We start from the raw sequence: 19,661 nt of genomic DNA on the forward strand, positions 1-19,661 counted from the left end.
TGTGGGGGACAGGGGTGTGGGGAGCGGGGTACAGGGGTGCGAGGGGCTGGGGTGTGGGGGCCAGGGGTGTGGGGTGTGGGGGGCAGGGGTGAGGGGTGGAGGGGCAGGGGGATAGGGATGCGGGGGGGGGGGGAGGGGTGGGATGCAGCAGGCAGTGGGGGCTGGGTCAAAACTGCCCCGAGGAGCTGCATCCAGGGCCGGCATGGACTCTGGCCGGCGGGCAGGTGCCTGGGCCTGGGAGGCGCCAGCAGGGCGGTGGTGGGCATGCCAGCCTGGTCTACACCACCACCACCGTGGGATTTGGGGCACATCTAGGAGCCACTGTGGAAACCAGGGGAGGGGGCAGCTGGCAGGTGCACAGGGCAGGTGCCGGGGGAGGGGGGCTTGGCAAACATCCCCGCCCCGCAGCAAGGACAGCAAGTCCCCCACTCAGACGGCCTTCCACCTCCACGGAGGTCTGGGCGAGGCCGTGGGGAGGCCGTGGGGGGCTCCTACCTCAGCAGAGGGGATGCCAGGGATGCCAGATGCCAGCTGCAGCTGTGGGGCAACGCGGGCCGTCTCCCTCAGACCCGGCCTCTCCCTGGTCCTGGCACCTGACCACACAGCCCGGGACGCCCCCTGCGGCCAGGCGGGGCCGCGTGACTAATTCTCACCCTGGAATGAGAGAACCGAGGGCAGTTTCCCCTCCTGTTCTCACAAGGAGGCTGGAGCCCTGGACTGCCCCTCACCCTCTCCCCGGCTGGGACACGATGGGGTGTGACGTCCCTCCCAGGGACACCACCGAGGGGGCGCAGCCACGGCCGGGGGGAGCCGCGGGGGTGGGGGGGCTGCATGAGGGGAACGGAGGCTCCGTGTTATCGCGGGGGCAGCTTAACCTCTTCTTTACTTTTCGCCAAGGAGGGGCCGGAACCCCAACAGAGGCCCGCGTCCGCATACACGCGGCTGGGGCGCTCAGGGCCCGCGTTCACCTGGAGCACGTGTGCCCAGATCCCACACCGAGGCAGCCGTCGGACAGGGAAGCAGCAAGACGGTGACCACACAGCACGAGCAGGGCCTCTGCCCGCAGCACAGGGGACCAACGCTGGGCAGAGACCGGGGGCTGGGGGAGGGTGGGAGGACGAGGTGACGGGACTGGAGGAGGCGGGACTTGCAGGGGCGAAGGGAGGATGTCGTGTCTGGTGGGCATGACTGGGGACGGAGGGGGGCTAGCCACCAGCTTAGGAAACACAGAGGAGGAACAGGGACATTAATCCCCCAAACATAAGCCACTTTTTCACGGAATGACAACGCAGGGCGGCAGATCAACTTGAGCTTCTGTGGTGGCGGGGGGGAGGGCAGGGCCCAGGCCCCCCCTCCCCTGCATGCAAGCCGGGAAGCGGTGCTCTGACCACAGACAGCCCTGGTGCGGCCCCGTGGCCCCCACGGCTCGTCGCCTGGTGTCTCCTACAAGCAAGTCCAGACTGCGAGCAAGGAGGGCGGGTGGGAGCGGAGCTGGCGTCACTGGGTCCGGGGGTGGGGGACCCCGGGGCCTGGCAGGTGCCGCGGCTGCCGTGGGGCAGGAGACAGGGGTGAGGCGATGAGGCAGGAGGGGCTCCAGAAGCCGGTCCCGGTGCCCTGGTCCCTGGCCAAGCACACGTCTGTGCTCACACAGGAAAGACGCCCCTCGGCCGAGGACCCGGGGAGCACAAGGAGCTGGAGGCCACTCCCCCCTCCCCCACACAAGGTCAGTGTGCGTGGGTGGAAGTCACACGAGGAGAGAGGAGAGGACGCCGCCCAGCACCCGCAGCGTCGGGCAGGGACCGCGGAGGCCGCAGCCGCAGCACAAGTGCCCCCAAACAGCACCGTGACCACCCCCCCCCCCGCAGGTTTACTGCCCCTGGACAGAGTCCAGTCCTCCCGCAAGGAGAACAACCAAACCCGGGGAGGGAGGACACAAAATTCACACTCACAACTCGCGGGCCATACGAAGAGGCAGGAGCACGTGACCCCAAACCGTGAGAAAGGTCACTCAACAGGAAATCAGGCCCAGAAATGGTGGAGACAACCTCACTAGTGCAGAAAAACAGGCGTAAAAGTTGCAAAAGGCTGATGGGACACAGAGGCGCGTGCAGAGCAGCAGGGGAGACCCGGAGAGGCCGCAGACGTGCCCCACCCCCCACCCCCCCCCCACCCCCAGCCGACACCCAAGGAGACACTGAAATGACTTCCCACTGCACGGGGTCAGCCGCGGGTGCGATGCTGCACCGAGGTTCCCTGCGGTGACAGGGCCACAGGGCACCTCGGGGCGACACCCGGCCACCCGGCAGCCACGGAGCCACAGAGGGGAGCAGAGTTTCAAGAAGTAAGAACCCAAAGCATCCAAATTCCATCCAATAAAAACCGAGTTCCAAGAACTTCATTAAGTCACAAGCAGAATAAATACTAAAGTCTAAGGGCGCCTGTGGGGCTCAGGTCATGGCCTCGCGGTTCGTGAGTTCTAGCCCCGCATCAGGCTCACTGCTGTCAGGACGGAGCCCGCTTCAGATCGTCGGTCTCTCTCTCTGCCCCTCTCCTGCTCACTCCGTGTCTCAAAAATAAACATTTAAAAATGCATATATTAAAAATTTAAAGCCCAAAGCACAGTAGTGAAAACCGCAGAAAGCCTCTGGCGAAGGGGCCCCTTTCGGAGGGGCCAGAGACGCACGTACCCCACCCCAGAAGGAAACACAAAGGTCGCCCCGCCCCCGTAAGAGCCGCGGAAGCCAAGCCGAAACACGCTGCAGGGACATCTTCAAAGTGCCAAGAGAAAGAAAACAAAAAACACCTTTTGACCAAAATTCTACACGCAACGGAAATATATTTCAAAAATACAGGCAAAATAAAGATTCATTTTAGACAAAAGAGCCGAGAGACTGTCTCAGCCAGATGTGCACCATAGGAAAAGCTGAAAGAAGTCTGTCGGGTCAAAAGAAACAATAAAAGGCAATTTGGATCCACACGAGAAAGCAGAGTGTGGGAGGGAGGCACACGTCTCATTTTAAAGGTATCTCAGACGCCATCGGTCGATAAAGCAAACTGCCAGCCAGGTGCTTCCAGCAACAACATGGCGTCCGGGGTCGGCTCTGGGAGGTTCCTGCGTCACGCGGCGCGACACCGTGTTACCCGGAGGCAGGCTGCGAGCGCAGGTGTGGGTACGGCTAGCGCTAAACCACGAACGGAGCGGGTGTCACTAACACGCCAAGAGCGGACTTACCATCATCAGCAACGGAATCATCATCAACACAATTACCCCCAAACAACAAAGGGAAATACCACAAATATTGGGGCTGGGGATGTAAGCCTGAACATATCGGTATTTCTGCCTAAACCTGAGGCACCCGCGCGGTCCCCAAGTGGCCAGCGGTGGCCACGCCATCATCACCAAGGCCCTAGAGGACAGCACCACTGCCACCGCTCTGGGCAAAGCGGAGACGGTCAGATGGGGCCAAGGGCAAACCCCACATACACGGGCTACGAGGAGGGCACTTCCTACAGAAAATCAGACACACCTGTGAGTAAAGGGACCGGAAGATCCGTTGTGTGACATGGCTGTATGAAAGCTGCCACACTAACATTAGAGAATTCAGAACAACACATGAGACTAGAGATAAAAGAAGGTTTTACAGTGACAAAGGGGGCAATGGATGAAGAAGACAAAAATCCTCAACGTTCAAGGCGCCTAACAGCACAGCTGGAAAACGTGCGAGGCACAGACTGACGGGCTTGAGGGGAGAAGCAGACACATCCACGGCCGTGGTCATCAGCATCCTCTCAGCAGAAAGTAGATCGGGGGACAGAAGATCCGTGAGGATACCAAGACCTGAATGGCACCGTCGATCACCTCGGCCTGAGTGACAATTACTGGACACTCATACCCAACGACAGATGGACACACTCTTGTCAAACACACGGGGAACACGCACAAGACACGCTGCACCTCCCAGTGTGCAGCAGGTCCCAATGCATGTGTAACAGCTGAAACCATAGGAAACATTCGCCAACCGGACAGCACTAAACCAGAAGTTAATAACAGAGAGGTATCTGGAAAACAAAGAGAATTATTTGAAAATTAAGCAATACCCTTCTAAGCAACCCTTAGTTAAAGAATAAACCACAAAGGAGATTAGAAAATATTTTTAAATGAATAAAATGAAAATACAATATATGCAAAATTGTATAAGTAAAGCGATGCACAGGGAAAAATTTACAGCAATAAATACCCGTTACTAGGGAAGAAGAAAGGTCTCACGTCAATGATCTAACAAAAGCAAATTAACCCCAGAGTAAGGAAAAGGAAGGAAATCATCAAGATGAGCAAAAATCAATTAACTCAACATTAAACAAATAGAGAAGATTAATGAAATCAAAAACTGGTTCTTTAAAACAATCAATAAAATTGATATACTCACAGTGAGACGAGTCAAGTATGAAACAGAGAAAACACAAATCAGCAATACCAGAAATGAAAAAGGCAGTCTTACTACCGACCATATAGGCATTCAAACAATACTAAGGCAATATTAGAATTTCGTGCCAGTACATTTTACAAGTCTGATGAAATGGGTAAGTTCCTTGAAAACACAAATGATCAAATTTGACTCATGTGAGTAGCAGCAGAAACCTGGGCAACACTGCAGCACGGTGACACGGTGACGCCACAGCATGTAACACTGTGTCACTACAACGTTGCCACCTACGGCTGTTAACACCACAGCACTGTAACGCTATGGCTACAACATTAACACGTATGCTAAGGCGTATAGTTGTGATACCGCAACACCGTAACGCTGTACCATGTAACATGTGACACGGCAACGTTAAAGAAACTGCAGTCTCAAGTCTTCCCACAATGAAAATGCTCAGCTCACATGCTTCCTTGGAGAATTCCGCCAAATGTTTAAGGGAAGAATAATACCAATTCTACACATACCCTCAGAAAACAGGAGAAACCAATTCCCGACTCTATTCAGGACTCACTTTATAGTTACACCAGTCAAGGCAGTTCCGTATCATGTAAGCGGAGACCCAGGTCGATACGGATGGGTCAACACCCAGGTGAGCAGTCACGGGGTTTCAGACACAAGCGTCGAGGTGACTCAGTCATTTCCCCCAACGATGATGACCAACTGGACAGCCACTGGACCCCGACCCATATCAACAAAACTCAGAACCCACTCAGCCTGGCTCACAGATGCAAACATAAACGCTGGAACTGTAAGACTTCAAATCACAACAATTTGCGGCCTTGTTGTGGGTAAGAACTTTTCAGGTGGGATACAGACAACAGAAGTCCCAAGGAAAACGCTGGTAACACGGAAATATAAAACCTTCAAAAAAGACACAATTAAAATAAAAGGCAGTCCAGGGGCACCTGGTGGCTTGGGTCACGATCTCACGGGTTTTGAGATTGAGCCCCGTGTTGGGCTCTGCGCCGACACCACGGAGCCTGCTTGGGATCCTCTCCCTCTCTGTCTGCCCCTCCCCCGCGCTCACTTGCTCTATCTCAAATAAACGTAAAAAAAGTTTTTAAATAAAAGGCAGTCCAGAGCCTGCAGAAGAGGTTTGCAGTCCAGATCGCAGATGCGCCCCTTGAACTCAGAGGCAACAGACATGTGCAACACAGGAAGGCCCACAGCTCAGGGCAGCCTCTGGTGACAGCAGAGGAGTCACCAGGCAATGCTCAGTGATGTGTGGGCAGACACAGAAATGAGGCCCCGCCCCTCCCCAGCACAGCCCCGCCCCACCACAGCACAGCCTCACCCCGCCAAGCCCCCTCAGCACAGCCCCACCCCCGTCAAGCCCCGCCCCCAGCACAGCCCCACCCCACCTCACTAGGCCTCACCCAGCCCCGCCCCCTCGGCACAGCCCCGCCCCACCCCAGCCTCACCCCGCCCCATCCCCAGCACAGCCCCTCCCCCAGCACAGCCTCACCCCGCCCCTCCCCAGCACAGCCCCACCCCGGCACAGCCTCACCCCGCCCCACCCCCCAGCAAGCCCCGCCCCATCCCAGCACAGTCTCACCCGGCCCCGCCCCTCAGCACAGCCCCGTCCCCAGCCACCCTCACCTCGCCCCGCCCCCCAGCAAGCCCCTCCCCATCCCTGCACAGCCTAACACAGCCCCGCCCCCAGCAAGCCCCGCCCCCCAGCACAGCCCGACCCCTCCAACAGCCCAGTACAGCAAGACCAAAATCAACCCCAAGTGGTGGCGGGAATGAAGGGTAAACCCAAGCTCATGGCTGCAGGACCCAATAGTGGGACAGCCAGTTTCTTAGAAACTTTCTTGGAAAGTTTATCAATCAACCCCCACAAGAGTGACACTATCTGTCAATGCAAAGATTTTATACAAATGTTCCCAGTACCTCCACCCGGCCAAAAGCTGGCAACCACAAAACCATCCATCAGGGCAGACAGAAGGACAGGCTCCCGGGACACAGACACACAGACGGCCCTCCAGCACCCCCGCCCTCTGCAGAGACAACGGGACGCTCCTTCCTGAGCACGCAAAAACGGGGAACCACCTGAGCATCTCCACACAGGTGCCCAGGGCAGGATGGGGACTCGAGGCTTCCAACGCACACTTGGCAATGCCCTCTGTCCCCTACAGGGCCCAGCTCCACGTCTGCTCCAGACACCTGCCCTTCATGCCGCCGGGTCCAGAGGCAGCGGCCCAGCCAGCAGTGCTGGAGGGACCAGCGCTGCAGCCCCCTGGAGCCGCACATCGCCCCCACCTGCCCCGTCACATGGGCCGGCCGGACAGCTGGGCTCTGCCCCGCTGCCGAGGGCTGGCTGAAGGACGGCGTGCCCACTCGGGCCAGGCAGGAGGAGGCCGAGTGGCAGTACGGTGCCCCAGACGCGGGATGAGCAAGGAAGTCAGGGGGCCTCTCGGGTCCAGAGCAGACAGGTCTGGGAGAAACCCAGTGGTCCAGTGCGCGGGCGCTGCTGCCCAGGTGGGCTGCTGGGGGTCCACCAGCACCGCGCCCACACAGACCCAGGGCCCCGAGGAGGCTGGTGATGACAGCAGCAGCCCGTTCCCCGGACGACACTGGCCGTCCCACGGACAGGACGCGGGGATGTGTGAGCCCCACGCTGAGCAAACCCCAGTGAGGGCAAGTCCAAGCACACCCAACGGGCACCAGCGGCAAAGGGAAGGACAAGGCCCCCTGGCCGGCCCCTCGGCTCCCCCCCACACACACACAGCCGGCCTCCACAGGGGACCACGCGCCTCTGGTCTCCGGGCCCAGCCAAGCAGCTGCCGATTCCGTGGAACCCAGTGGGGTCACCAGTGCCCGCCTGCTTCCCACCCCACGGGGCCACCGTGCACTGGGGCAGACAGTGAGCAGAGCTGGGGGACCAGTCCCCTGAGGGCATCCCCCTTCTGAGCCTCACAGGCTCATCACAGCTGCACAACACGGGGAGCCCCACCGGGTGTACCCCACACCCCAGAACACGGCTGGAGCAGAAGCACAGGGAGACCCCCTGGCCAGCTCCACCTCTGCCAACCGGAGCGGAAACTCAGAACCGAGGCGCTCTAAGAGCAGACCGGAGTCACAACGTTCGGGCGTCACAGGACACTCCACTTCTGGGTCTACTCACCCTGCGGACACAGGCTGGATCTCTGCCCCTGCACCAAGCGGAGGGAGGAAGCGGGGCGGCGGTGGGGGGTGGGGGGAGTGGATCCTGACCCACATGTGCATGAGGCACAGGAAGGAAAGAGGGACAGCACGGGATCCTCTGAGCATCAGAGGCGTCCTCCTTCCTAAGCAGCAGGGAGCCCCCACTGGACAGAGCGAGAGGAGGTGCGGGGTTGGGGGCGCCTGGCCTGGCTCTCGACCCGGGGCCCGTGCTGAGGGCACCAAGGAGGACCCAGGGAGGGGCTGCGTTCCAGGGAGAGGCAGGGACAGCACCAAATCTCAGGGGGATGACCCTGAATACACAGGTACTCTGTACTTTCCTGTTTCTCCCGGAGAGATCGTCTCCTTATTCTGCAACAACAGCCCCGCAAAGTGCTCTGGGGAAGAAAGGCCACATGACCAGATCCAAGTCTGGGCGGGCAGCAGGATGTCCCCGGTGCGGAGCGAGGCCCGCCACCTACACCCGGGGCCACACCATGGAGCCTCCCACACATGCTCAGCCACTCCCCGAAACCCAGGTGTGTGGCAGGCCACGGTGCCAGGGAGGTGAGAAGGTGTGTGGACAACCATCACAAAGCCGGGAAAGCCCGGTGCTGGGAGCCAAGGGCCCGAGGGGCCCATAGGGAGCCCTGCCAGGGGGGCCACACTCCTGCCTCAGGGCCTGCAACAGGGACAGGGACCTGGGGGGAGGGGGAGGGGGAGAGTGCTGGAGGGGGAGGAGCCGGAGGGCAGCGCTGTGAGGAAGGTGTGCGGTTGGGTCCCCCACCAGCGAGAGCACCTCCACCCTGAGCCGAATGCACCGGCCCCCCCTCCCCCCACGGGGGGAAGGGGAGACCCAGGAGGCAGAGGGGAGCCCGAGGGACCGCGCAGGGCTCAGTCTGGGGCCAGGGCCAGAGCAGGGCCGCAAGCGGGCTCAGGGTCAGCAGGGCCAGGGAGGAGGGGGCCTCGAACTCGGGGTGCGGGGCAGCAGTCCGGTCTTGGAGGAGGGAGGCAAGCGTTGGGCTCCGTCCGGGAAGAACACGGGAACCAAGGAACGGAGGCACAGGTTCTGGGCACCTCGAGCTCTCCCGCTGCCCACGGCAGGCCATGGAGGTGTCCATGCCTGACATTACAGAGCAGGAGGCCCTCAGCCTTGGGATCCCACTGCTTCGTGGCCCCGGCCAGCACCAGGTGCCACTGAGGACACCGCAGGCAGTGGCACCCAGACCACCGCCTTGCCCGCCACCGGCAGAGACGACGTCCACAAATGCGGGGCTGGCGGGGGAGAAGCGAGGCAACGCCTGTCCTGTCTGCTGCACGAACACGTGTCTGCCTCTGTTTTGTTTCTGACATTCTTTGTGTATTTTCTGGCCCCGTTTCAAAGCCAAACACCAGGTACGGACTTAGAAACGGTCCTCAGGACCTAACACCGGCAGTCCCGATGACCAAGGAGGCACACACAGATGACCTGCACGCCCCCTACACCTCCCCTGTACCTGCCGTCCCCCCCTCTCCCCACCGGCCTTCCTCCGCCTCTGGCCCCAAGGCTGCTGCCGATGCAAAGCCCCACCCAGCAGTCCCTGCACCTGTCTGGGACCCACCCACTGGGCTCTCTGACGCCCCGCTGGACCTCCACGGGTCCCCCGACCCCCTGTGCCCGACAGGAACCTTCGAGAAGTGACCCCCACAGGGCAGCACGCCCCAGAGAACTCAAGGTGCCCACCCCCCCCCCACCCCCGCCGCATCCCGATGCCACGGGGCCGGCTCTGGACGTCAGGCCAAACCCCAGCTCTACCACCCAGGCCTTAAAACCAGAGAGTCGGCGGGAGCGCTTTACTTCACGCACAGGCTAAGAGCCCTGGACGGGACAGGAGAGCAAGAGAGGGGCACGCCGAGGCACAGAGGGTGACGTGGGGTGAGCGCACGAAACCCGCGTGTTTCGGGTGTGTGCGCGTACACGGGACAGCAACAGGAAACGCGTTTCCTCCTGGGGGCCAGGGTCCAGAGGCAGGAAGCAGAGTCCTGGGGGGAAGACCGCGTCTCGACACGACCGTGTCGTGTGCCCGGCTCCCCGCTCTGCAGCCGCGAGGGTCAGGGCTGAGGTGGATCCACCTGCCACGCCCGGACATTCAGAAGGCTGTCCCTGGGCGGGCAGGCGAGTGCGCGAGTCCGGGGGCGGGAGCCACCGGAGGTGGTGCAGGTGGGGAAGAGGAGAGGGGAGGAGAGCGTGGCGGGAGGACCGAGGCCTGGCCACGAGCAGGCCACCGCGGGCCTGCGCCTCCCGCCGGCCGGACGGCCGGGGCAAGGCACTCACCTCTGAGCGGCTCCAGGCCGAGGCCCTCCGGGGCGGGGGCCTGGCAGGAGAAGGTCTCGGCCACCACCCGCTCCACAGGCGTGAGGGCCGAGGCCTGGAGCCGGCCGGGGCCGCGGGCCACGTGGCGGAGGTCGCCCAGCTTGCGCCGCACGACAGCGCGCAGGTCCCTCCACTTGTGCTTGAGGTCCACGACGTCCCGGCGGCAGTAGCCCAGGGCGTTCACGGCCTGCAGGATGCGGCTCCACACGTGGTACCTGCGGGTGGGCTCGGCCTTCAGCAGCCCCGTGCCGAACAGCAGCTGGTGGTGCTTGCTGACCTTGGACACCAGGACCTCTGTCTCCTGCGGGCAGAAGTTGGGTTTCCTCTTCTTGGCCCGCGTGGTGCCGGGCCCCGCCAGCCGGCCGTGGGCCCCGCCGGCAGAGTCCTTCCTCGGGCTCGCGGCAGGCGGTGAGCCGGGCTCTGGTGTCCCGCTGCCTTCGGGGGCGACCCCTGGCCCTGGAACGGCACCAAAAGGCGGGTGTGTAAGGCCCTGGGCCGGCGGGGTGGCCCCCAGGGCGCCTCCTCTCCGGCTTCGGCTTCAGGACACTGCCGGCCCCTCCCTGTGGGTGTCCACAGGTCCGACTGGGCTCCGCGGGCAAGGCGCTTCACTTCCGGGCTGCGGGGCACGTCTCCAGAAAGGGCCACCTCTGGCAGCCGTCATCGGGAGCCAAGGAACCAGACAGGCAGGAGCATTCCCAGGTCATCCCTCCCCAGGGGACAGCCTGGCCACGGACGCGCCCGGCGGCCCTGGCTGAGAGGCCCCGCCCCGCCCCTCCGAGCCCCCGCAGCCTGCGGTCCTCAACACACGGGGGTCCGGGGCTGGGCGTGCAAGCAGCAGGTCCTCGGGCCTCTGCCCAGCTGGGAGCTTTGTCCCCAGCCGGCACATGCCTGCCGGGGGTGCAGGGGGCCATCTGTAAGGGCAGAGGAGGCAGCTCCCCCATCAGACCACGGGTTTCCCAGGCGTGAGGAGAAAGCCCCTGAGGGCAGAGGGATGTCTGAGCCCCGCGGAGCACGCAGAGAGCAGCCCCCCGCCTGTCTCCCTCCAGGTCCCCGTCAATCAGAAGGCGACCTCTACAGAGGCCCACAGCCCCTGCCCTCACTACAGCGCACGCCAGGGACCCGGACTCTCCCTCACCAGCGCCCCCTGCGGGGAGAATCCCAGCTCCGGAGTGAAGGGGCCAAGGGAACCAGTCCCACAGGTCTGAGCCTCATCCCTGGAGCCCACGGGGCCCCGACCAGCACAAGTCCTCATGCCGCACCCCTGTGTCACCAGTCCAGCCCGGCCACACCATCTGCCGTCCCTGGAGAAGGGAAAGGCTAGCGGGGGTGAGATACAGACCAACCAGAATCCCGGCCAGCCTCGGGCCGCCTCACCCAGCTCCCGCCCGCTGACCCTCCCTCCTCGGCGCTGGGCATCTCTGGGCAGCCTTCCCCGGAACCCTCCCGGACCCAGCACCCAAGCGGAAGTACCTCGCTTCCTGGCCCTCGGGCCTCTGGGCGTGCCCGCCGACCCCAGATCACCTTCCCCGTCCTTGCCCACACAGGGGTCCTGCGGGCTGCTCTCTGGCGACGGGCAGGGGAAATGGCGTATTCCATACTCGGTCCAACATTTAGCGCACTCTACAGACAGCAAGGGACAGTCACAGTTATACCCAGCCCGTCCACAGAGCAGCTCGGGTGCTGCTGGCAGAGCAAGGCCCCCCACACAGGACAGCAGGTGCCCTGAGCCCTCCAAGCATCCACGCCAAGAAGCTCCATTCAGTCCCACCTCCTCCAAGAAGCCCTCCCAGACTGCCAAACCCTCTGCCGGAGGCCAGCACTGAGTTCAATACTTTAAATGCTCCAGATCTTTCTTTGAACCACAATTACTCCGAAAGGCGACCCCAAACAAGGACGAAATCGCCTAGAGCAGGGCCTTGAGGCACGGCCCACAGACCAGGCCAGGCCTTCAGCGGGTGTTACCTGTCACCTGTCTGAAACAAATGATGTACACGAACGGGGAGCAAGGCCTTAGGGATGTTTATGGCAGTTCAAAATCACCACAGCAACCAGGCACGGGAGCATTCTGTTGTAAGAACGTTGTTCCGTGGCTTCTGGGCAGTGAAGATAAATATAAAACCCACCCTCCTGCCTCTCGGCTGCACAGCTGAGGGGCAGTGGCTCCGGGCACCTGGGCGGCCTCCTCCTGCTCCCTGGCCCCCAACAGGCTCCCATCGTGGGGTTGGTCCCCCAGGGGAGACACTCGGTAATTTTCATGTATTCAAAAACACTTTCTGGACACATTTTCCCGTAATGCGTCAACCAAAGACACGCCTTATAAAAACACCTTTACGTCTCTGAGAGATGTGCCCTTCAATCCATGGCACCTTGAGTCGATGAGGGGGTGCGTGCTGCCTGGGGCCACACAAACCAGAGCCCGGGGCTGTCTGTGTGACCCTGTTCTCTCTGGAGCTCTCTCTGAAAAGGCAGTTTTCGAGGAGTGAGCTCTAGAAGGTGTCGGCTGACCTGACCACACTGACAGCTACTCTGAAACCCAGGGACACGGCCTGTCCCAGGCCATTCCCAGCTCAGAGCTCCTGAAGGGGCAGCTCCTTCCCGGAAAAGGCCTGAGACTTGCATCTCCCCAGAGGGGACAGCAAAGGACACCGCTCTGCAGGGGGCCGGGGGGGGGAGGAGGGGCACGGCGGCCCAGTGTGACAGGAACAGAAGGGCTGTACCAAGCAATCCCCCTAGGACCCCACCCGGGGTGGGAGAGGTCTCCAGGCAGCAAGAACCCAAAGCACACAGGCAGCCCGCGGGGCCCCCGGCCAGACTCGGGGAGGAGAGCACCCCTCGGGAGGAGCCTCCCCCCTTCCGGGAAGGTGGCCCCTGTGCCTGTGCCATCAGGGGGAGGACGCGGGACGGCGGGACGGCAGCCGGCTTACTCGAGGGTGGAGGTTCCCCGGCCACGGAGGACTGCAACAAGCACGTCTCCGAGTCAGACCGAGAGAACTCTCCTCCGTGTGTGGGGAGGCAGGCGCGGCCCCAGATGGTCACGGCACATGAGAGGGAGGCGGGGGCCGAGGGCCGACCCGGAGGCATCTGTGGGTCTGAGCACGAGCCTCCAGGCCAGGGCCCGTCTCCCGCAGCCCCTCTTCCTGAAGGGCTTCGTGGGGAGCCTGCGGGGCGGGTCCTCTCCCTAGACACCCGCCAGGCGCCCCTGCAGGCACGCATTCCCCGGGTGACAGCGTCCAGGTACCTGGCAACTGGGGTCACCCTCTGCTTCGGGCCCCCCAGGGCTCCCCCCGTGGGGGCAGGGAGACTGGAGGCCCAGCTGGCGCCCGCATCGCCACCCGATGACCTCGCCACGCTGGCATCTGGCCACGGCAAGCCCAGGCCCTGCCCACCTCCTCCTGCTCAGTCCACACGGTCCCCAGACACCTGTGGAGGAGCCCGTGTGGCCTGCCCTCCGGAATCACATGACCCTTGAACTTTGAGGGGGTCCGGAGACAACTATTGTTTCTGACTATTAGAACACACACGGTTGCGAGGAGAAGTTCGAACGCAGACAGTCATAAGAAAACGATACAGATCATCTGTGATGACGGCATCTGGAGGCAAACACTGTTACCGTGGGGGCAGGGGTCGCGCACAATTAGAACACTCCGGGCACGGCTCCACGTCCTCCAGTCAGCACACCCGTCACCACGTCTGGATGTGTGCAGAGGCCGCCCAGCCACCTTCAACTGACGCTAACACCGCCATCACAGCCCGACCCAGGCTGCGCCTCGCCCCGCTGGCTCGCTCAGCAAATCCTCTGTCGGCCACCGCCGCACCCGGCACCCCTGCCCACAGGTCGGTGACCTCCCAGCCGTCCAGGAGGTGGCGGCACTGGGCCAGGAGAGGGCAGGCTGCGGGGTCCGGGAACCGCCCGTGCCCTCCCCTCCGGAGCGAGCCGGCACGCGGTCACCTCCAAGTCCGTCTCTCTGGGCACAGTGAGGCCTGGGCCTCCCGTCCGCGGTGAGCTCGCGAGTTGGCCCGCTTGCGTGAGGACTGTCGGGTTTCCCTTCGATTTATGTGAGTTCTTCACGTGTTAGTAGTTGGCTAGTCAACTTCCTGCTGTGACTCCTCCATGAAGAGGTCACCCTAAGCTCTGCATGACTCCCTCCAAGGTCGCATGTACCCCAGGGCTCGGTGCACAGCGGGTCCCGGGTGACGGCAGCCACTCCCGCACACGGGGGTCTCCGCCCGGCCCCACCGCCCAGGCCCCTACCCGGACCCTTTTCAGGGCGCCCCGCAGAGGACACAGTATAAGCGGCCGGGTCCCGACAACTGTCAACAAATCAGGACAATATAGATCCTCTTCTGGCAAAAACGCAATTAAGTAGAATCATTTTTTAAAGATAGCCAGAAAAAAACCACATATATTTGGAAACGATGAACCACAGTTTGAAATAAATCCCGAGTCAAAGAAGAAATCATAACGGAAATGAGAAAATACACCCGAAGTCTAACTTAAGAATACTATATACTTTTAAACGTCTGACACTCAACGAAAGCAGTGATTATTTGGACATTTATAATCTAAAGTGGTTTTATTACAAAAGAATAAAAACTGAACACGAATGAGGTAAACATCCTCCTCAGGAGTCACAAAAATCAAACGGCTCCAGCTTCAAGAAAAAAGGAAGAAAACAATAAAAATGTGAACAGAGATCAATCACGTACAGACGCATGTACTGGAAGGTGTCAAGAAAGTCAGGAGTCAGTTCGTCAGAGAGACTTACAAAACTGCCAAGCCTCAGTCACCACGATCGTAAAAGAAGAAAATAAGGAAGGTACAAACAAACTCTACCAGGAGTAAAAAGAAGAATGCGATCCAGATACCACGACTGTTAGTAACACAGCAGCCACCGCAAGAGTGAGGCTCCCAGCCTTTGGGACTTGCCGCGGTCCGTGGGAGGTCACGCACGTCCAGGTGGTGGGGCAGGGGCAGGGTGGGGCAGGGTAGGGCAGGCAGCCCCCCGCCAGGCCCTCAGCGACGCCACAGGGCTGCCTCATCCGCAACCAGCGGCTACTGTCTACATTGCACTTCCATAAATTCGAACGTTTACATGAAGCAGACGGAGGTCTCACTCTGATTTAACCAAAATGACCCAAGAGGAAATAGAGAGCCTGGGTAGTCTTTACAACTGGAGACATGAAGTGCTAATCTAAAAAGCATTCCCCAAAGGGAACACTATGCCCGATGCTTTTACAGCAAAATCCAGAAACACTTAAGGAACACGGAGTCCTGTCCCTCCAGAGACTCACACAGGAGACAAACACCCTGTCGCTCAGCATCACAGAGGCTCTGAGCGGCTCAGGAAGGCAGAAGAAGGGCGAACGCACTGGGGAAGAAGAGAAAAAAATGTCACTATTTACGAATGACACCATCCAGACAATGATTACGGTCGATAGGAGTTTGGCAAAACGGCAGGATATAAAGTTGGGGGGCAAAAATCAATTATGCTCTGCAGAAAAAACGGGGTTTCTTCAAGAAATAAACTTCGAGGAAAAAAGGGCCAAAACGATGGAGAAGCTCGAGCTTCCAAGAGACGTAGGAGGCCCGTCAGCACACGGGTCTTCCCAGGGTCCCGCTTCCCAGCGCGAGGCCACCGAGCTGTGAGTGACAGCGGGGCACATGCGACCAGGCCCTCTGGGGGCGCTCAGAGGCACGTGGACACGTCAACAGAGAGTGCGCGCTATGTCTGGGACTCACCACAGAATGACGCAGGGGCAGGCCAAGGGCACAAACAGCTGGACGGGCCACGAGTAGACACCTGACGAGGTGGAGCGGGCAGCCCCGGGGCTCGCTACGTTATTGTGTCTACTCCTTGTTTTTCTTTTTTTGAGAGAGAGGGGGCATGAGTGCACACACGAGCAGGGGGGCGGGTGGCAGACGGAGGGAGAGGGAGAGGGAGAGGGAGAGGGAGAGGGAGAGGGAGAGGGAGAGGGAGAGGGAGAGGGAATCCCAAGCAGGTGCTGTGCTGTCAGCATGGAGCCCGACACGGGGCTTGATCCCATGAAGCTGAGATCATGACCCGATCCGGAATCAAGAGTCAGACGCTTAACCAAGTGAGTCACCTAGGCGCTGCAATGTCCACTTTTCTATGTTTGAAACAGTCCACACCTTGAAAGTTTAAAAACTAAATAAAACGTCAAGACTGCTTTTTTAAAAAACCAGTTCCTGCGTATGTGAACCAGCAACAAAGATTTAGAACGCGTAATATTCAGAACGGTGCCGCTTACGACAGCATCGACAAACACGTTTTCTTCGTGAGAGCAAAGCTAACGAAAGGTATGTAAGATTTCTACGGTAAAAGTTGTAAGACTTTACTGAACGATACGGAAGAAGATCTGAGGAAGAGAAAGGCGCGCTCACGGACCGGAAGCCCACGGCGATGACGGGGCCAGGACTCACCTGTACCAGGTGAGTGCGGCAGGTGCACGGCAGCTCCCGCCAATGCTCCAGGCCCGAGGGGCGGGAGTCTGAAGTTCATGTTCAAGAACGAAGGGCCAGAAACACCCAAGCCAGGTCTGAGAAAAACAAGTAGGGCAACTTACGTAAAAAATGCCAAAACCCGTAACCCTGAAAACTAAGGCGGGATTTGGGGCAGGAAGAGAAAAACTGACCAAGAGAGCCCACGCAGAAGCTGTCCCAGAACTCTGGCTCTGCGGGCCTGCAGGATGGGATGGCATCTTCGGAGACTAGCCCCAGGACTAGAGAAACAGCATCACGGCCCCACCCCCGCACACACCTCTCGCCGTAAACAGAAGTCCAGGTGGTGAAAGACTGACCCCGGAAAACCAAACCTCGTCGTAGGAAAGGAAACCCGGTACCAGCTCGTGCCAGGATTTGTCACACTGAACCAAAGTGCAAAGGTGACAGAAACCACAGGCACGCTCAGGCGCTCCAGCAGCCCGCACCCGCCCAGCAGGCACCACAGAGGGAAGCAGGCCCCCGCCGGGCAAAGATGCGGAGGGCCAGCTGACGACGGGTCCGTCCAGGATGCAGAAGGGAGCCTTACAGATCAGCAGGAACATGGCAAACTTGAGAGGAGAATTAAGGCGAAGAGTTCTCAGCTGGAGAAGAAATGGACCCGTCCCATCGGTCACCAGAGAAATGGAAAGCGAAGCCAGAAGACACTGTTCCCCACCCACAGACCGCACACGGCCACCGGCCGCCACCAGCTGCCACGCGGCATGATGGGGACGGGCGCCAAGGGCACCGGGGTGGCGCCAGCACAGCTGACCAGGACGGGGCACCAGGGGCACCGGAGCGGGACCGGCACGCGCCTCGGGTGCGCGGCAGCCCAGACAGAGCCAATGGGTCCCCTGCACCTGCCGGGCGACGGCGCCCCAAACAGACGCCCACGCTGGCCCTCGCACGTGGACCCGTGCAGGTGCCACGCAGCCACAGAGCAGGAAGACGCAAGGGGACAGCGACATTCAACATCAGGGATTCAGGAGCAAAGCCAGCAAACGGCAGAATAATAAATTGTACGGAACAAAGTTCTGAGACATGCAAAGGCAGCAGGGGGCCCTGTAGGGACAGACGGACACACACACACACACACACACACACACACACGTAGGCAAAACTAGGAAGAAGACAAAGAAGCCAGAACCACGCTGTTCAGAGTGAGGCGGTGCTGGGACAGGGCAAGGGGACTTGAGAGTCCTAGAAGGGGGTCCCCGCTCTGCCCTGCACCAGCTGCATGGAGCCCCCAAGCCCGCCTGGCCTCAGTTTCCTCCCCTGTGTGTTGCAAAAATTACACCCCTGCACCACACTGTCATTAGGAAGACCAATCTAGGCCATCCATCCACTCAGCTGTTGGCCAGGTACCCCAGGCACCCCCAGACCGGCGCGGGGCACCTTCTGAGTGCCAGCCTGAGGCCAGAATGGCCTCAGACACCAGGTCCGTCCCCACGGCGGGCCGCCTCTCCCAGTGAAGCCTCTCCTGGTGCTGACCCAGTCCAACACCAACCACCCCGCCCCAGCCCCTGGCCACAGGCCGCGTTGCTCCCACAGCCCACCTACCCCTGCCACCACCGCGACACAGCAGAGACCCGCCCACTGCCACCCCTGCCACCCTTCCAACGCCACGAGCCACTGGCATTACCTAGGGGCTGATAGCCTTGTCTGGAGGGTCCCCCGAAAGGGCTGTGGCTCCCCAGGCCACCACCGCCAGCGACGGATCCATAGGACATCTTTTTACAGAGAGCAGGGCCACTGCCTTCCCGCAGAGCTGGAGGAGACAAAAAGCAGGAAGGGAGAGAAGAGGAGTTAGTGCTCCAGACCCAGGGTCACTCGGGCCCCTGCCTGCCCAACCCACCGGCCTGGCTTCACGTCGTCCCCACCCCTGCATCTCAGCCCAACTGAGCCCCTTCAGGTGCCCACCTGTTCCACTGTCCTCACGTGAGGACAGACACCGGGAATCACCTCTCCCCTGAGCAAGCCCACCCCTGCCTGCCGAGCTGAGAACCCACGGGGCTTGTGAACCCGCCAAGCCCCTGGCTCCAGCTCAGTTCTTCTGGGCCTCACGAGTCGGCGGGAGGGCTGGGGACAGGCTGCCTGGGCCGGACCCACCTCAACACGTGGCACCGATGCAGCTCGGACGGGACACTGACCCTCTGTGGGCTCAGCGACCCCATCTGTAAGAGCAGGGGGACGCGAGGCCCTGCCTCCCAGGCGCACAGAGAGCAGGAAGTGACACCCACGGTCCCGGCACTCTCGGAACACGACCGCCTGTATCGCCGCCTGAACACGACACCGGCCGTCCCGGCCGCGGGCACTCGGCCTCCTGCCCACCCCACCTGCTTCTCTGGTGAACCACAGCTCCAGGGCGGCGGAAGGGACATCTCCAGACATGAACTGCCCCCCGGGACCCTCCAGGGTCATCAGCTTCCCGGGTGGCCGCACACATGCCGTGTGCACAGAGACCTGTCCGGCGAGCGGCTGATCGGCCACGTCCCGACGGCGCTGGCTTGGCCCACGGAGCGCTCCCAGCAGGCCGGGCTGGGCTCCCAGCACATCGCAGCCGCTACTCCACTGCCCTGGACAAAAGCCCACGCGAGAGCGCGAGAGGGCGGGACTGTGACCTGCGAGCTCCCGGGGCCGGCGGGGGCCCACGGAGCGGGCTGCCCGAGCCATCTGCCAGCCAGGGCCCCTCCACGGCCAGGAACTCCGGAGCACCCCAAAGAGCTCTGGTTTACGGGCGGAACGTCCACCGGTGCTTACTGGGTTACAAATTAAAACAAGGTTGTAAAGCTATATTCAGTAACTCATCTTAGAATAACAGTAAATCCATCAGCTGTTAAATAAGCGACACAACTTTAGGACACACAACTGCATGTGCCCGGACAGAACAGCTCAGCAAGAAGACGGGCCGCCCGGCTCCCGGTAAATCCGCAGGCGGGCTCGACGGACACGCTGGTTCTCACAGCTGCTTCCGGCTGCGACGTGACGGTGGTTGGACCGGATGACGAAATCTGGCCCCGACAGGGCAGCTGACGGGGGGGCCCTGGGGGCCCTGCACGTGCTCCAAGGAGCACGGGCCTCACATCCCGGATGCCTGCCGAGGTCACCGCTGGACTTGGCTTCCCGGATGCCCCACGAGGGAGATGGGCCGCGCAGGGAGAGCGGGAGGAGCCAGCAG

The 19,661-nt window shown here is 61.1% G+C and overlaps 1 protein-coding gene across 1 annotated transcript in view; it reads right to left on the minus strand.

Annotated features, from left to right (window-relative positions):
* Positions 1-19,661, minus strand: part of TSNARE1 (t-SNARE domain containing 1) — a 104,203-nt gene that overhangs the window by 48,412 nt on the left and 36,130 nt on the right. Inside the window, exons 2-4 of the mRNA XM_047074257.1 lie at positions 18,126-18,251; positions 11,452-11,601; positions 9,943-10,437 (exon numbers count right to left, since the gene is read on the minus strand). Of these exons, the coding sequence (XP_046930213.1) occupies positions 9,943-10,437; positions 11,452-11,601; positions 18,126-18,213 (733 nt within the window). The 5' untranslated portion in view covers positions 18,214-18,251. The remainder of the gene's footprint in view (positions 1-9,942; positions 10,438-11,451; positions 11,602-18,125; positions 18,252-19,661) is intronic.

The sequence above is a fragment of the Lynx rufus genome, unplaced genomic scaffold (genome assembly GCF_022079265.1).
Source record: "Lynx rufus isolate CCGP_SWC_20201006 ecotype Redwood Valley unplaced genomic scaffold, mLynRuf1.p SCAF_12, whole genome shotgun sequence".
Classification (NCBI taxonomy): Eukaryota; Metazoa; Chordata; class Mammalia; order Carnivora; family Felidae; genus Lynx; species Lynx rufus.